This window comes from Mauremys reevesii, unplaced genomic scaffold, assembly GCF_016161935.1.
Source record: "Mauremys reevesii isolate NIE-2019 unplaced genomic scaffold, ASM1616193v1 Contig12, whole genome shotgun sequence".
NCBI classification, from domain to species: Eukaryota; Metazoa; Chordata; order Testudines; family Geoemydidae; genus Mauremys; species Mauremys reevesii.
This window is the reverse complement of record NW_024100738.1, coordinates 785,527-803,524: the sequence shown is the minus strand read 5'-3', so window position 1 is coordinate 803,524 and position 17,998 is coordinate 785,527. Positions and strand designations below refer to the sequence as shown.

At 50.1% G+C, this 17,998-nt stretch overlaps 1 protein-coding gene across 1 annotated transcript; it reads right to left on the bottom strand.

Annotated features, from left to right (window-relative positions):
• Positions 1-405: 405 nt before the first annotated feature.
• On the bottom strand, positions 406-1,823 carry LOC120392851 (tropomodulin-3-like). Its single transcript, XM_039517530.1, is given in 1 exon segment — positions 406-1,823. A coding segment is annotated over 1 exon segment (1,059 nt). The 5' UTR covers positions 1,751-1,823; the 3' UTR covers positions 406-691.
• Positions 1,824-17,998: the final 16,175 nt, after the last annotated feature.

Here is a 17,998-nt window from a genome sequence, read left to right as displayed (position 1 = left end):
GGCCTGGGGATTTCAGCCCAGTGCCAGAGGGATGTTCGTGCTGAGAGCAATGGCGAGGGTGACAATGGCAGGAAGTTCACTGTTGCGTCGCAGTGCCTCTCAGGCGGGCACGGACAGAGCCCAGCAATCAATGTGATTGGAAGCAAAGTCATTTATTTCTCTCCAGCATGCTCTTATATACAATTATGACAGGCAATCATGCAATTGCTAATTGGTTAATAAGATACACACAGGCACAGCTGTAACTTCATAGGGTAATTATCATCCTGTACTACTTTCTAATTTATTATCCTGTTTACTGCCTAGTTGGCAGATAAGAACCAGCCCAAGGTCAGCGTCCTTGAAGCCTAAACAACTCAGCTTCTAACATACCCATCTGCCAAATTCCCACAATTCCCCCCTTTTGTTAAAATCAAAAAGAAAAGGAGAGAAGGCATTGGCAGGACATTCCCAGCTTATAAAATCAATAGTACAATCTACACAAGCCAAAGCTAAAAGGCAAATAAAAACACCAACTGCCTAACTAAACCGTAACAATATCTTCCGCAATGCCCTGCTTTGACCTAATACATCCCTCCTCCAGGTAATGGAAGTGGCCCAAGGGGCCAGGAGGGTTCTGCCAATGTGCGTGCCACACAACAGCAACGGCGGCCACACAAATAGCAAAAATACAAAAGGCAAGCAGCAAGGTTTACTGGTTGTCTCCTTCAACCCTTCTCTTGCAAACCAAATCATTATTTTTTGTGATAGCTGCAGCTGTCCTGGTTCGCGGTCCCTGTTGTGTGAAATGGTATCCAAATTTAAGGATATTTGTGTTCTCCTCAAGCATTTTGGCAATTTCCGTTTCTACAGGTGTTCCCAACTGCTGCCTCTGGTTATCGATTCTGACCTCTGACAGGGTTTCATTCTCTTTTAGTGCATCAACCAGTGCCATAATGCCAACCCCAGTGATGAAATTTGATTCTATATTTAGACTTTTCAATTTTTTGTTCACTCTCAGCATATCTGCAAAAGCAACAGCAACAGGGTCATTGCTTCGAGTGGCTGCAAGGCTGAAACTCTTCACATGGGTGTTGGTTTCCAAAGCTTTAGCAAATTCTTTCAATGTTGGAATCGGGATGTTCTTTATATTATTCAAATTAACTTCAACAAGACGAGAGTCATTATCTTTAATCCTTTGCAAACTCTCCTCTACATGTGTGGGATTTGGTGGTTCATCTGAAAATGGTATCGTCCTTTCACCTTTTACTACGTCTGTGAAGCTTTCATTGCTGACACCATTACTACTTCCTACTATGTCACAGAACTGAGTGTTTGTTATCAAGTTGTGCATTCCCAGGATAGCTGCAAGGTCACACAGTTCTGTATCTGTGGCACTTGTCAAAGCTTCCTCCAGTTCTGGATCAAGAAACACTTTTTCTTCCATGAAAGACTGTACAGGCTTCTGCTTGGGGATAAATATTTTCCCTTTCTTTTCCCCTGTAAAAGGAACAAAATCCTCCCTGTCTTCCTGTTCCAGTGCTTCCTTCTCCAAATAAGCAAGGAGTTTCTTTCTGTCAAAAGTGCCCGAGGCCTTTTTAGCAGTCTGGTCTTTCTGTCGGAAGCCTGCTGGCAAAAGTGCATTCTCAGGGTCAAGGTCATCCAGAACAGTTTCCAGTTATTTCAGTTCTTCTTCTGATAGCTTGCCAAGAATTTCATCCTCATCAAGATCCTTGTACTTGTCCAAATCTTTTCGGAATGGAAGCGTCATGTCTTAATAGTAGAAAGTCACTAAATTTTTAAACTTCCAATAAAGACTGATTTCTGTTCTTAAATGAAGCTCCCGGCACTGGCAGGCACCCAGCGTCCTCCACCTCTCCTCAGCAAAACTGTCCCCCTCCCCCCCCACACACACAAAAAAGGGCATGCAAAACAAAGCAAAAAAAAATTAATAACAGGGCTCATCTATAACCATGCAATTCATAACATACAACACCAACAACATCAAACACAACAAACATAAATTAACAAAAATAAAACAAAAAAATGGTGTAAATTCTGCAGGGTTCCCCCCTTCTCTAGTGTACACCAACCTGTAACAAATTTCTATTACCAATCCATCCCTCATGTGTCAGGTGATCAAACTGACACTGAGGGGGGGGGGGGTCCTAGCAGGAAAAACACAACATAAACCACATAAACATTTTAACAACACCACAACAATTCTGGCCAGAAAACAAACACCACAAAACAAAACATAAAACACAAATCATAAATTACACTCTATAAATAAATGCATGGTACATTAAATGCTATGCAGCTAGCAACAATTTTCTATAATATCTAAAAAACAAAAACAAATCTACCCCTACTGGGCAATCAATCATTAAATAAAATATACAAATACCCTTATTAATATCAGGCAAAACAGGGGAAAATACTTCATCAGTAAATCATTTACATTAATACAGTTGCTTCTGGCTTGCTTCTGGATTCAAAGCTATTCACAGCTTAAGGGTTCTTACTATTAACTTCTGCTTTTAAACACTAAAAAAAAAAAAAAAAAACCATCACCACTTATATGCCCTTAAGCCTAATACAATTACAATTACATAGCACTATATACATTCTTCAGCTAATACAACAAAATTATTCATAGCCAAACAATTACAAACTAATATCTTTGCCTAAATTTATACACAAACATTTCAAAAATACCAAAACTTTTCTCTTAGCATCTTTACAAAATTCAACTGCTGTTCCCTCTAGCAACCACAAAATTAACTTTGTACTCTCCTAAAAATTACTAGCTTGTCTTCCAACAGCCACCTTTCTCAACTAAATCACCATTCCAAGTATCCCCCTGAATATTTGAAATTCCTAAGCTTGTGCTTAATTACCTGTTCTGTCCCCAACACCCTCAAAAATTTCCAACCAGTTTTCTAAATTCTTTGTCTCTTGCCTGCCGCCTGGGCTCGATCCTTTTTTCTTCTCCAAATTCTTTGTCTCTTGCCTGCCGCCTGGGCCCGATCCTTTTTTCCTCATCAAGTTCTCCGTCTATGGCCTGGCCGCTCGGGCCCGATCCTTTTTTCCTCTCCAAATTCTTTGTCTATTGCCTGCCGCTTGGGCCCGATCCTTTTTTCCTTGCAGAAACGTTCCGTCCATGGACACTAGCTTATCCCACCATCAATTTAGCTAGGAAGGTGTACTTCTTAACTAGCCCCTACCCTTCTGGTCTCTTCTGTGAACAATTATCTGTACTTTCCCACCGTGGGGGCTACATTCTCAAGAATATAACTTTAATTACAACATCTACTTTCAATCTATCTATTTCAATATAGGCTACATCTAGTAACAAGCAATCTTACAACTACCAATAATCAGCACATAACACAAAATTTACAAAAATCTAAAAAGGCTAACAAAAGCACTTTACATAAAGGTACTTTGGGTCACATAAATTCAAAGCCATTCTCCCAAATTACCTAAATTTATGCCTAGTAACCTACAACTCCCCCCTGTGAGAATACTCAGCAAACTTTTTGGCCGAGTTTTCTCAAACTCTAAAAACAAAAAACAATTAGGCTCTAGAAAACTGGGGTTAGTAATGGGGGTGGGGGAACATCATTTACAATCCAGTTGGGGGTGGGGCAATACATGCTAAAATTTTTATCCAAAACACAGGGCGCTGCCTGTAGAATAAATCCCAGAATCCAATTAATATCACATTTCTTAGCAGGAGTCCCAAATTTCTTCCTGCCAGTGTACAATTCTTTGTTTCTTCATCAGGGTCAATTCTCAATGTCCTTTTAGTCAGGAATTTCTGGACTTTGGCAATATCAATGATGTGAGTATTTTTTCTTCTTTTCCAGCACCGTCGTGGTTCAGCTTCTATGGGGGAAATTATCAGGACATTATTCTGTAGTGGTTTTGCTTCTTTCAAAAAAAAAATCCAATAACACAATGGGGGCTGCAGCGGACAAGGGAGAGGTTTGCTAGTACGTCACCTTGTCCTTTTTTCCTGCTGTTTAAAAGCACAATGGAGCTAAAAATATATATATATATATATATATATATATATATATATATAGGCCAATCATCAGTAGCAGAATTCTCCTGATGTAAAGGGGTCTCTTTGCAGTAAGAAGCATGGGTCCAGGCAGTCAGTCTCCTGGTTCCAAGGAGTGGTGGGGGGCTGCTAGGATCTTTGGGCAGCTCTTCCATACCTGTGAGAAGAGACAGCCAACACATTCCGTTAGTGCCTGGCAGGGTTTTTCAGCTCTCATTAGATTTTTGGGCGGTTTTTCAGCTCTCATTAGTCTTAGCTGTGAGCAATATGTCCTTGACCGGGGCCAGAAAAGAATGAGCTGTCTCCGGTTAGCTCATTCTGTTCCTTTTCTTTCCCTGCTTGGCTTCTTTTAAACTGTAAATCCTGTGTCAGAACACCCAGCTGTTGCTGCTCATACCGGAGAAGCATAACGGCTTTCCCGGCACTGTCCCAGGCTCAGACCAGCCAGCGTAGGACGCCTTCTCCGGGCTCCTGCCAAAACAACTTACTTGCTTGTAGGTCCGAACGACCTCCGGGGCCACGGCACGAGCCTCTGCCTGCGCCGTGCACTCCAAAGTTTTCCCGTCCAGGGCTCGCTTCCAGCGGAGCATCTCCTCTTCGTATGCCCAAAGGGCGGTCCGGAGCCTCTCCAGCTCCCCCTCTTTCCACGATGATGCTGGAAGACCTTGCATTTGATCTAACTTATTATTAATGGCCTGCAGCTGTTGACATCGGCGCTCCATTTTCTTATAAAAGGCATTAAACTGGGTAAACTGAATAGGCGTAGTCAAATTGGGATAGACCTGTGATGGCACGTGTCTCACTTGAGCCTTCTTTATTTCCCCGCATTCGTGACACCCCCAGGTCCCGTGGACACGGCATGGCTTGGGAGGGGGTGCATACGGCAAAGCTGCTTTTATAGGCTCGGGCGTATCGGGGGGTAGCGGGACCGTAGCAGGATTAGTTATATCGGGGCCGAGGGCCACATTGGAGGGTAATGGAACCATAACAGGGGCAACATTATCCAGGTCGGAAGCCAAAGGTATCACCGTGTCCTCGCCCCCGAAAAACTCCCTGGCTCCAACCAGCAACACAGAAGGCATTTCGGGCGTTGGGCGGAAAAGCTTAGAAAGGGCCGCCTGCACTCCTGCCTCGGCCGCGAGAGTTTTTACTATCTTCTTTGTCTTATTCCATACTGGACTCGGGGAAAAGGCTTCCTCATCGCCCTGAGCCACCGACTTCCAAAGCTTGGAGCCTAGCCGCTCCCACACAGTTTTATTAAAAATTGTACTCGGCTTAACAAAAAGTTCCCTTCTCTGTCCCCACCGCAGCAGGCAGGATAACGTATCAGAGGGGAGCTTTTCTCCCTGCCGCTTCATAATGTGCAATAAAGGCTTCTGTGTTATCTTTTCTTCCGCTGATGCAGCGGTTCCCATGTTAGCTGCTCTGCCCTTCTCCTCCACGGCTTATAGCCGCCCTTCTCCTCCGCGACTTATAGCCGCCGCTTTCCTCCGCGACTTATAGCCGCCGCTTTCCTCCGCGACTTATAGCCGCCCTTCTCCTCCGCGACTTATAGCCGCTCTCCTCAGGGCTCAGGTGCGCCTCTCTTTTCGGACGCCCGGGGGCTTCTCCAGCACTCCCCGCCGCAGCTCCTCCGCCTGGAACAGGCCACCGACTCTAGGCCTCCGACACTATCATCATTCGATTCGAATCACGTCGGGGTCACCATTTGTTGCGTTGCAGTGCCTCTCAGGCGGGCACGGACAGAGCTCAGCAATCAATGTGATTGGAAGCAAAGTCATTTATTTCTCTCCAGCATGCTCTTATATACAATTATGACAGGCAATCATGCAATTGCTAATTGGTTAATAAGATACACACAGGCACAGCTGTAACTTCATAGGGTAATTATCATCCTGTACTACTTTCTAATTTATTATCCTGTTTACTGCCTAGTTGGCAGATAAGAACCAGCCCAAGGTCAGCGTCCTTGAAGCCTAAACAACTCAGCTTCTAACATACCCATCTGCCAAATTCCCACAGTTCACTAGCCCCACTACCGGTTTGCAGCAGCTGCTGTCAGAGCTCCGTGGCGTGGATCTTTTTCCGGTGCTGGTCCCGCTGCTGCCTGGGACTCGGCGCTGGGACCCACACACGAGACTGGTAAATTTCCACTGCTGCTTATGGCGGCACTCGGGCAGGGACCCCCCAATTCTTCCCCACCCGCTGCACAGCTTGGCCCCTGCAGTGCTGTCCCCCCCTCCAAGGCTCTCCCTCCTCTCTACCCCCCTCGCTGCCAGGGCCGAGCCTCCTCCCTGCGGGGGCCACTGTCCCCCTGTCTCTGCCCCCTTGCTGGGTCTCCCCCAGTCCCTGCTAGGGTAGAGCGCATCTCCCTGCCCCTCCCTCTGCTGGGTCTCTCCCCCCCCCCCCACTGTTCCAGGCACTAGCTGACCAAGCACGTGCTTGGGGTGGCACCTTGGGGCAGGGGAGGCGCAGGGTTTGGGGGTTTTTTTGGTTCCTCGGAGCCAGGGCCGGCTCCAGGCACCAGCATTCTAAGCTGGTGCTTGGGGCGGCATTCTGCAAGGGGCGGCAGTCCCTGTTGTTTGTCCCCAAGCAGCGCGCGGAGCCCGGGTGTGGGGAGGGGGAGCAGTCCCTGTGCCCTTAGGGCGGGAGGCGCGTTTCCCGGCAATTCTGCAGCAGCTTCTATGTTTAGCTGTCCTGGGCGGCTTCAGCTAAATATAGAAGCTGCCGCCAAATTGCTACCGGTGCGGAAATGCGCCTGCCGCCTCCGCCGGAATTCGGTGCGCTGCTTGGGGGGCGAAAACTATAAAAAGGCCGGTGCAGGGACGTGGCACTGCGCTGCGGAATCCTGCACTACCCTGCCGGAGCCTTTGCTCCTAGCCCGCTCCCGGGGCATTTTGCTGTGGGGGTTGCTGATCTGCTCCGCTGAGCGGGGCTGCAGCAGCGGGACCCTCTCCCCGAGCCGGGCAGCTCCCGGCGGGGCCGCCCGTCCCCTCGCTGCTCCCTCTGCCCGCCAGCCGGGTTCGCTCCCAGCCCGCTCCCCGGGGGGCTCCGGCTCCGGGGGACACGAGCCTGGGCGAGCTGCGAGCCGGGCTCCGGCTCCCCGCGGAGCGATCGGGGGCTGCGGGTCTGCGCCAGCAGGTGAGGCGGGGCTGGCGTTGTGCACGGACCGGGGACGGGGCGAGCAGGGAGCTGGGTGGGTACATCGATCACACTGGGGAACCGGGGTCTATTGGGGCGGGGCTGTGCGCTGATCGGGTGGGGAGGGGTCGGGCGGGGTAGTGGGGAGGGGGCTGTGCCCTGATCGGGTGGGGGAGGGGTCGGGCGGGGGGGTCTGTTGTGGTGGGGGCAAAATAAGCGGTTAAACTGCAGGAGCTGAAGTTTCCTCCTGAGACAAGAACTCCGCTGCCGGGTAACAAATCAGGGGAGCGGATGGTTTTGGGGTGGGAGGGAAAATGACGTTTCTCTGTACTGATAAAAGCGTCCCCGTTGTTCCCTTGCTACCCTGGGCAGAGTCTGTTTCTTTGCCTTTGAACTGATGGGCAAAAGCATCCTAATGCCCCCTCTGAACTGCCTCCCCACAGCCAGGGGTGGCTCCAGGCACCAGCGCTTGGGGTGTCAAGCCATGGGGGGGGGGCTCTCTCTGCCAGTCGCTGGGACGGCGGCAGGCAGGCTGGCTTGCCTGAGGAGGGTCTGCTGGTCCCGCGGCTTCGGGGGACCTCCGGCAAGTACAGCTCTGGCTGTGGGTCAGGAGGGGGGATTATGGCAACACCCTGTCTCTGGGGATGAACACAAGAGCTTTGGAAAAGCTCCATCTGATCGTGGGTGGGGCCAGCCAGCCCCCCAAGCAACCGCATGGAAAGGGGACCCTTTCAGCCCTGCTGCTCCAAGCCCTTCACTGGTGGCTCCCACTCCTTGGCTGTCTATGGGGCCAAGTCTCTCCTCTCAATCCCTCCACCCTACCTCAGCTTTTCTCATCTGCACCCCAGATCCCCTGCCCCAGGGGTCTCTCGAGGGCTGAGTCCTTCACTTCTAACCCTCGCACTCCCAGCTACATCTCTGCCCCTCTATGGGGGTGGGGCGGGGGAGGAGTGGAATTTCTTCCTTTTGAGCCCAGTAACTGGTGTTTGGCTGAGGCACTTCTCCACTCTATTTGCAAGGGGAGCTGAGCTCTTTTCACACCCTGGCCCCTGTAATGGGTGCTGGGCTGGTCTGAAAATCCAGGCTGTGGTGCAGTGTGGAGAAACCGGACTGGAAATCACCCAGCAGCAGCGACCCCAAACTCCCTGTCCCAAGGGTTTGCATTGGGAGGAACCTGCTAAGTAAGAAACTCCCTCCCCGCTGCACATCCCCGTCCCCGGGCCAGCGAGGAGGAAGGACCCTGACCCAGTTCTTGGGAAAACAGCAGCAGGGAAGCCAGGCGCAGCGGGAGAAATCCGCAGGGAGCTGCGGACCGAGCAGGCTGCAGGAGCTGAGGCGGGGAACAGGGTGGGTGAGGCAGTTTTGGCTCAAGGGGGGGGGAGGGGCTCCAGTCTTGACTATAACCCGCTCCTGATTGACACATTGTTTCCGGCTGTGGTTGTGAACAGAAGCTCCATAGCCCCAGGCCAGGTGAGAGGGGACGGGACGAGGGATCCGAGATCCGAGCTTCTTCCCGCTCCGGGCTGGGCGGGACTGTATTTGTTTGGGGGGGACCAGGCTGGGGCAGGTGGATATTTTGTGGGGGCTGTAACCAGGCTGGGTGGGTTTGTTTTCAGGAGGCGAATGGGGGGGGGGCAGGTCCGATCTTTTGGGGTGATGGGGGGCACAGCGAGCTATGTAGAAACGGAGCATGCACAGTGTGGCTCCTGTTGATTTCCCAGCCAAGCCAGTAGGTCATGGGCTTTCAAACTGTGGGTCGGGACCCCTCAAGGAGTTGTTAGGTTATTACATGGGGGGGTCATGAGCTGTCAGCCCACACCGCAAAGCCCGCTTTGCCTCCAGCATTTAGAATGGTGTTAAATATATATAAGTGTTTTTAATTGATAAGGGGGCTCATGCTCTGAGGTTTGCTGTGTGAAGGGGGGTCACCAGTACAAAAGTTTAAGAGCCGCTGCAGTAGGTGGTGTCTTGGTTCTTTGCTAGCCCTGCCCTGTGGCTGTGGCCTGGCGGGAGTGAAGGCGAGACCCCTCCCCCAGTCCCTGCTGAGCTGGGTGGGAAATGACAGGGCTCCGCACGTTCTGATCTCTACAGTTCTCATCTCCTCTTGTGTTTAAAGAACAGGAGATCTTGCTGCACCTTAGAGACTAACAAATTTATTTGAGCATAAGCTTTCGTGGGCTCCAGCCCACTTCATCGGATGCATGTAGTGGAAAATACAGTAGGAAGAGAGAGATACAGAGAACATGAAACAATGGGTGTTACCATACACACTATAAGGAGAAGAGGAGTACTTGTGGCACCTTAGAGACTAACAAATTTATTTGAGCCAGGGGGAGCTATTATCAGCAGGAGAGAAAAAGAACAGTTTATAGTAGTAATAAAAATGGCCCGTTGCCAGCAATTGGTAAGGAACTGTGTGTGTGGGGAGGGGGTTGGGGTTTAGGGTGGGAAATAAGCATGGGGAGATAGTTTTACTTTGTGTAATGGCCCATCCACTCCCAGTCTTTATTCAAGCCTAGTTTGATGGTGTCCAATTTGCAAATTAATTCCAGTTCAGCCGTCTCTTGTTGGAGTCTGTTTTTTGAAGGGTTTTTTTAGTTGTAATATTGCGACTTTTAGGTCTGTAATGGAGTGGCCAGGGAGATTGAAGTGTTCTTCTACTGGTTTTTTGATGTTATAATTCTTGATGTCTGATTTGTGTCCAGGCCAGGCCTTGCTTATAGACAACCCCCAAACTTGAATCAAATACTCACCAGCAACCACACAACAAAAATACTAACCCAGGAACCAATCCCTGCAACAACCCCCGTTGGCAGCTGTGTCCACATATCTATTCAGGGGACACCATCATAGGACCTAATCACATTAGCCACACTATCAGAGGCTTGTTCACCTGCACATCTACCAATGTGATTTATACCATCACTGCCCCTCTGCCATGTACATTGGCCAAACCAGACAGTCTCTAATGTAAAAGAATAACTGGACACTGAGTTAGTATTAATGAGCAATGGAAAGGTTCAGCCTACCAATCTGTGCTTCTCCAAACTATTAGTAATTTGGGGGATAAAATTACTTCATGATCAACACCTTAAAACAGCCCTTTCATTGCATCCAAAAACACCACAGAACTCCTTCCAATGGATTATTGATTTGATCCTCAGGAGATGGGTCTATCACAGGAGTGGGTGGGTGAGGTTCTGTGGCCTGCAATGGGCAGGAGGTCAGACTAGATGATCATGATGGTCCCTTCTGGCCTTAATGTCTGAGCTTTGCTTAATAACTTTCTGTTACTTCCTTTGCAGGAACGTTCCATTGGGCCTATGGACAGACTCTCACTGAGCACTGACTGATCAGATAAGTATTGTCCAGTCACTCTCCTCCTGCTCAAACAAACTCTGTTCCCAGTCTTGGTTCTCTGTAGGTACCATGGATTCTTTAGAGGATCTTTCTGCTCTCTCCCCTCAGGTTCAGCTCAGAGACCAGATCATCATTGGTCCCAGGAAATGACAGTCAGTTTCACTACTGGGGAGGATTAGGCTGCCCATCGTCTGCTGGGACATCTGATAGCTTAGGAAGGGGTCAGGAATCACAGAAACAGATGGGAATCAGGTGAGTGGCTTCCCTTCTGACTGACCCCAGGGATTCAGGCCTGGCTGCTCTGGTGAAGGTTACAAACCAGTTCACTTTGTAGCTCCCCTGTTCTCCTGAGTTTGTTGATTTCCCAGAGCTGGGAGGGAGCAAGGCCTAGATCTTCAACGGTATTTAGGCGTTTAACCCAAAATCTGGAGGGGTGTTTCAGTTTGATCCCAGCAGTGAGCCTGCCTAGTAGATGGAGAGGGGCCCCCCAGCTGGAAGGAGGTTCTCTGGCTGTGGGCTCCTCTCTCCATGAGTAGCTGTGAGCACGGTGTGAAGATACAGCTGGTCATAGGGTTCAGGTGTTCTCAGCCTAGGAGGGTTGTGAACGGCTGTCAAACAGCTGCATTGGTACCTCCCTACTTGAGAGCGGGGTCCCAGCTAGACAGCAGGTCTCAAGGGTTGGGGTCCCTGGTATGGAAAAAGGTTATAAACCTGTCATGGTGATAACCCTGCATCTGTCCAAGTAATGAGAGAGCAGGAGCGAGTCTGTTTGTGAGTGGGATTGATCAGGGCCACGTTATCGACTCAGACTAGGGCCCTGGCTCCTGGAGTCACGTGACTACCTCAGACTGTTGTTGTTTTTTTGCATCTCAAAGGGGTGTTAACCCCAAAACCTGCTGTTGGGGAGCCCCCCCCCCATCAAGACCACTCCAGTAAAGGACTCTGCATGTGGCAGGAGGGGACGAGTGCACCATCTCCTTGCCCTCTTCATTCCCCTGCATCATGGGAAGAAAGTGGTGCACAGACCCTGGAGTGGGAATTATGGACTTTTGTGAACCCTGCAACCAAGGGGAGATGCTGGGAAGAGGACTGTGGCCCAGGAAGGGTGAAGGGCTTGTGTTAATTTGTTTGGATTCTCACTCCTCCCAGAAGAGGGAGGACACTTGTTGGCATGGTGACTGTGGAGAGCTACACGGAATTTATTACCCAACTGCCGAGGGGAAACTGAGGCATGGCCAGAGCTCAACTGAGGAACAGGCTCCCCAGATGCCAGGCCAGGTAAGGGCCTCTTCCAGAACCCAGTCACTGAGAACTGGTGGCTGTGTGGATTATTTTGATGCAGAGTTTTATGGTGCTTTGCAAGGTGGTGGCATCAAACTGTGATTTCATATGTGGTTGTTCAGGTTATTGTACCCACCATCCCCGTTGGTGTGGATTGCCACGGACTCGCAGGGGCGAAAGAAAAATGCAGGCCTGTTATTTACCAGGCTGCACGTGGCAACAGACTATATTGGTAAGGGATGCAAGGAGAGTGTGGGTCACGATGCAAACTGCAGACACACACACACACACACACACACACACACACACACACACACACACACACACACACACACTAAACTTAATCAATTTAAAAGTTTTATTGGGGATAATTACAAGGGGTAAGGGAGCAGCGTAAGATTAGCTAATAGAGTTAATGAAACTTAAAACACACAATGACTAAAATATCTACTAACAATATTTATAAACAAAGATGCAGCATTTAGTAATAACTGATACTTACAAATACAAACCAACGCATAACGACCGGCAAACGTAGAAGCTCTATTTGAAACACGTGAGCTGAGAGAGAGGCTTCGAGGTGATCAGGCTCGGTTACAGGTATACACGGGTATACACAGGATACACGGGTATACACAGGATTCGTTTTTCTTTCTCCTCTCCCTGCCTGCACATGGCAGGCAGGCCATAAAGTACCCACTATGACATCATAGAAGTGTCATAGGGGACGGGGCCCAAAACCTGTTTGTGTTCGTTTCTGATTGGCACAAGCAAAGTTTACACCATGTAGGGGAGCAGGTGCCTTAAAGTCTGGCTTCGCCCCCAAAAGGTGAGGAAATGCATATTGGTTTAGAATGCGTTCAACACTGAATGACAAAAGAAGAGGCCAGGGCAATACCGGTATGGGCAAGTTTTACAGGATGCAGACAAGAACTCATCTCAACAGTGGGATCTGTGTGCTAGCAAAGTGGTGTGACTAGCACCTGTCTGAGCTGCCCATCCTCTGCAGTATCTGAGCATCCTCCGTGGGAATCAGTGTTTTTTCCTTTGTCTCTGTTTCCCTCCCCAGAAGGAGAACTGCCTGTCTCACTTTACTGTTCTGTATTGACACTCTTCACTGTGGTGTCTATGCACCTCCCATGTAAAATCAATAGTTAGACCCTTAGTGGTCTTCATGGAGTCTCCTGCACTCTTCCCTTTTGAGGTAAAACTCTGCGTGGGGCACGTTTTGGCTTTTTTTGAACTGGTTGGCTGGCTTGTTTCAGAGTTTTTTGTTCTGTTATTGGGGGGGAGGGGGTGTCAGTGTTGAGTGTCGTCATTGTTACAGGGCTTCCCCTCTGCTTGTTGGGGAATCTCTGGCTGGGCACTGCTGCACCTGGACCTTCCTCAGTCTCTGCTAGTGAATTGACACCTTTAGTTTCTTTGGCTTTAGTTGAAATGTAGCAGCCTGGTACAGGGAGACTCCGTGCTCCTTGTGCTGAGTTTGCTGCTGAACGTAAGAATGGCCAAACTGGGTGAGACCAACGGTCCACACAGCCCTGTATCCTGTCTTCAGACTGTGGCTGTTGCTAGATGCTTCAGAGGGAATGAACAGAACAGGGCAATTATTGAATGACCTGTCCAGTCCCAGCATCTGGCAATCAGAGGCTTAGGGACACCCAGCATGGGGCTGTGTCCCAGACCATCTTGGCTGATGGCCATTGATAGATACATTCATGGAGGATGGGTCCAACTCTTTTCTGAACCCAGTTATAGTCTTGGCCTTCACAATGAGTTCCACAGGTTGACTATGTGTTGTGTGAAGCAGTTCCATAGGTTTGTTTTTAACCTGCTGCCTGTAGCGTCATTGCGTGACCCCTGGTTCTTGTATTATGCAAAGGGGTAAATAATATGTTTTCTCTAACATTCAGGATTTTATAGACCTCTGTCATATTTCTCCCCCCCCCCGAGTTGTCTCTTCCCCAACTGAACAATCCCAGTCTTCTTAATCTCTCCTCGTATGGAAGCTGTTCCACACCCCAGTCATTTTTGTCACCCTTCTCTGTACCATTTCCAATTCTAAAATATCACTTTTGAGATGGAGCTGCCAGAATTGCATGCAGTATGGAAGGTGTGGGGGAGCCCTGGATTTGTATAGTGGCATTATGATAAGAAGACAGAAAATATCTCTCCCGTTCTAAAGTCTGTTAGCTGTTTTTGACAGCCGCTGCACAGTGTAGCTAGTTCTTTGAAAACATCTGCTTAGTGCAGGGGTCTCAAACTCAAATGACCACGAGGGCCACATGAGGACTAGTGCATTGAACCAAGGGCTGCATCACTAACACCCCCCACTTGCTGCCTCTGGCCCCATCCCCACTCCACCCCTTCCATTAGGCATCATACCTGCCCCACGTCTTCCCACCCCAATGCTGCACCCCCTGGGGGTGCAGAAAGAGTGCAGGGTGTGGCAGGGGCTCAGGGCAGGGCATTGGTGGGTGGGATGCAAGAGGGTGAGGGGTGCGGCAGCTGGCTCAGGACAGGGAGTGCAGGAGGGGTGTGGGATGTCACAGGGGGTTCAGGACAGGTGGTCAGGGTGTGGGATGTGGCAGGGGGCTCAGGGCAGGGGTTGGGGTGCAGGATGCGAGCTCCAGCCCAGCGCCGCTTACCTAGCGCAGTCTACCCTGGCCCCCCAGCTGCTCCGTTCCAGGAAGCAGCTGAAACCCTGTCCCTGCAGGTGCAGCTGTGTGTTTGAGACCCCTGGTTTAGTGACTCCAAGATCTTTCCTGAGCGGTAACAGCTCATTTACTCCCCCCGTCATTAGCTCTGTGTAGCTGGGATTGTTTTCCAACCTGCCTCCTTTCCCCAGCGCGCACAGACAGCGGGCTGAGGGCGGGAAGGCGGGTTCTGCACCCTGCAGTGCGGGCCCTGGCTTGTCCCTGGGTCAGGTTCTCCCTGGTAGGGAGGAGACCGGGACGTCCTTCCTAGGCGCGGGGTCCCCGCTACTAGCGCCGATTGGCTCCGCTCTGACTTGGAGCCAATCAGAAATGGGACGAGAGGCTCTGGCCTCGCTTTGGGGCGGGTCACTTCCTTGGGTGCTGCGCACGCAGGCAGTGGTGGTTCTGCGCAGGGCTCTGGGTCTGCTCGCTCGGGTCTCAGGTGAGGGCCGGGCCGGGCAGCGCGTGTGTCTGAGCCGGGTCAGGGACGCGCTGAGTCAGCTCCAGGGACGCAGCTACCCCCAGGCACCCCCACTCCCCCCCGCTGAACCTTGGGCTCCGTCCGCTGCCTATTCCCGGAACCCGCGGTGGGGGGACGCGGCGCAGCCGGGCGGAGAGAGCGGGGCTGGGGCCGCAGGAGCTGGTTTCCCTGACGTTGGGGGGGGAGCAGGGCCCAGCTGGAGGCTGAAGGGGGGGCAGTGGCTTTGCTCCCCCACATTATGGCGGCGGTGGGAGGGGCGGGGAGGCAGAGAAAAGCGGAATCCGGCGCCGCGTGGGGCGGCGGAACTTCCGGAGCGATGGCGGCCCTTGGTGCAGGAGGGGAAGCGCCCCGAGCTCCCCGCGGAGGAACACGGGCCCGGCCCAGTGACCCCTGCGGCGGCCGCGGGGAGCTCAGCCCGGGACTGGGGGGAGAAGCAAGTGAGCGCAGGGCAGGACGTGCAGCTGTAGCCCTGGGTGTGTGTAACCGGGAGCCCAAACCCTCCCCCCACCCCGCCTGGTCCCAGAGCTGTCAGTGCGGGAAGGGGGAGTCTGCCCCCCCAACCCACGCAGAGTCCCCCCCACACCTCGCCCCCAGAGCTGTCAGTGCGTGGGGGTGGGCTGATGTCCCTCCAAGCCCTACACTGGGATAATCAATAGGTGAACCACAGGCCAATCCGGACCACCAGAAACTTTTGAATGGACTGTGAAATCTTTTTATTTACTTATCATTACAGTTGGTGTTTTGTGGGGGTTTTTTCGGGGGTTTTTTTGTATTATTTTCTCTAGTGTCTGGATCTTTACTACACCTTGACCAGGAACTGTGTACCTTGACAAAAAATGACAGACCACCCCTGCCCTAGTCAGAGCTCCCCCGCCCCACTTCCCGAGTTGTCAGTGCAGGGGGGAAGGGAAACCCCCCAGCCCCAGGCAGATCCCCCCCCCACCCCTCAGAGCTGTCAGTGTTTGGGTGGGAGGGATGAAGGCAGATTGACTTAAATTAACCAGATTTTATATTTCCACTGTTAATCATGATTTAAAGCAGCAAGCAGGTACCTCCACTTAAACTGACAGTTTTCATCTAATTTGCCATTTTTACTTTTTAGTTACTTTTTCCTAAAGGGAGGCTGATTCTCAAACTGATAACCACTAAAACCTGTAGATCTACATCTAAATAAAGCTTTTACAGTAAATTTGGTATTTTTTCTTAACCAGGAGGATACACTATATCTACACACATTAATTGCTTAAATAATATAGCTACATGTACAAATATTCAGATTTTCAACTTTTTAATTTTGGGGAATTTTTTTTGGTTTTGGTCAAGCTTTATTTGGATGGGACTCAGATTTCAATTAAACTTAAATTCAGCATTTTATTTTATTTTTAAATAAAAATACCTTAAATATGCTGGATACGTTAGGGGGGAAAGGGTTCTCAAAACATGTTTTGCGTTTAAAACTGATTACTTAAAGTCATGTATCCTGGCCATGAGCAGGGATCATAGCTGCTATGACAATATAAATAAATAAATAAGGTAATAAATACCTGTAGTTAGTGAATTGAACTAATTGCTTTTAGTCACCATGGGTGGGATCAGCAAAAGTACTTAGATGCCTAAATCCCAGTTTTGGCTCCGCTGCAATCCACAAAACTTCTGATAGGCCCCTAAACTCACTTGGCACTTAAGTTTATGAGACTAAAAGTTCTCTAGGTGTCTGTTTTAGCCTTTGAGGATATGCATTGTTGCCTCATGTGACTCATCTGGACGTCTCATGTGATGACCTAACCACTGGACTAGAAGTTATAATGTGGCATCTCCTCTTTCTCTGGCATTTGTAGTCAATAGCCTCCCTGTGGTCTGGATCTAGGTGCCTGTCTCTAAGAGGGGCAGAGGTTAGGACACACCCCACTGGTCAGCATCTCCCATTGGTTGGCTTAAGTGGCTCCCCAGCTAACGTGTTGGCTCCCCATTCATTTGATAGGCGCCTGTGAGCCTAAATCAGCTTTGTGGATCACAATGGTGTTTCTTGGATTTTCTAGCCGCCTACAAGCTAGGAGCTGTGGTGCAATGCCCGAGTCCTTCATGGCTCCCACTCCATGTTCGTTAAGACTTTCGGGCAGTGGTTCTCAGCCCATGTACCATTGTGGGCCGCATCCAATACTACCTGTATGGCCCTGAGGATGTCACATGGGCCGCAGCCGTGTGCTGATTGGCCTGCAGGTTGAGAACCACGGCTCTAAAGCTCACCTTCTCACACCTAGTTTTCATCCATAGATTGGACAAGCTAAACAAGCTTTGCTGCTTCTTCAGCTTCCAATCGGTTTCTTAACTTTTGAATAAACTGAAATGAAGAGCATGGTCTCTCTGTACCTGCACAAGAGGCTACTGCTGTCCAAAGCTGCTTTAACAAACTGTCACCGGTGCGTAGCCAGTGACTGGCACCAGTTCAGTGGCCTGACTTTCTTCAAGACTTCACCAGCAAATATGTTCTGCTGGAATATTATTCCTTTTAATTTAAGTTATTTTAATGGATTATAATAATTTTAGGCCATAACATAGTGTTATTTCAAGTTTAATTTTAAATTGGTTTCTTTTAAAACCATATTTATTTAAATAAAAAAATCAAAATTTAAACCACTGATTTTTTTTATCCAACCAAGGGGGTGGGGAAGCCTGTGTCCCTTAGAGTCCTTCCAAGGTGCTGTGTCTGTGCCCCTCCCAAAGCTACATCTCAAACTCACCCCCCTCCAGCTTCCCAGAGTTGCCAGTGCAGGGGGAGGCACTACGCACAGCTCTGCATTGTGTACCAGGGCACACCAGACAGAAAAGGCGTGTGCACATCCCTGCCTGCACCCCACATCCAGTGTTCTCCCTCTCCTGCCCAGCTCCGAATTGAGGAGTGAGAGGAAATGGGGACTCTTCAATGAGGGGCCTGATGGCACAGGAGGGGGTTGGTTACTGCACTAGTCTTAGCTCTGGGCTTTTGTTCTGATG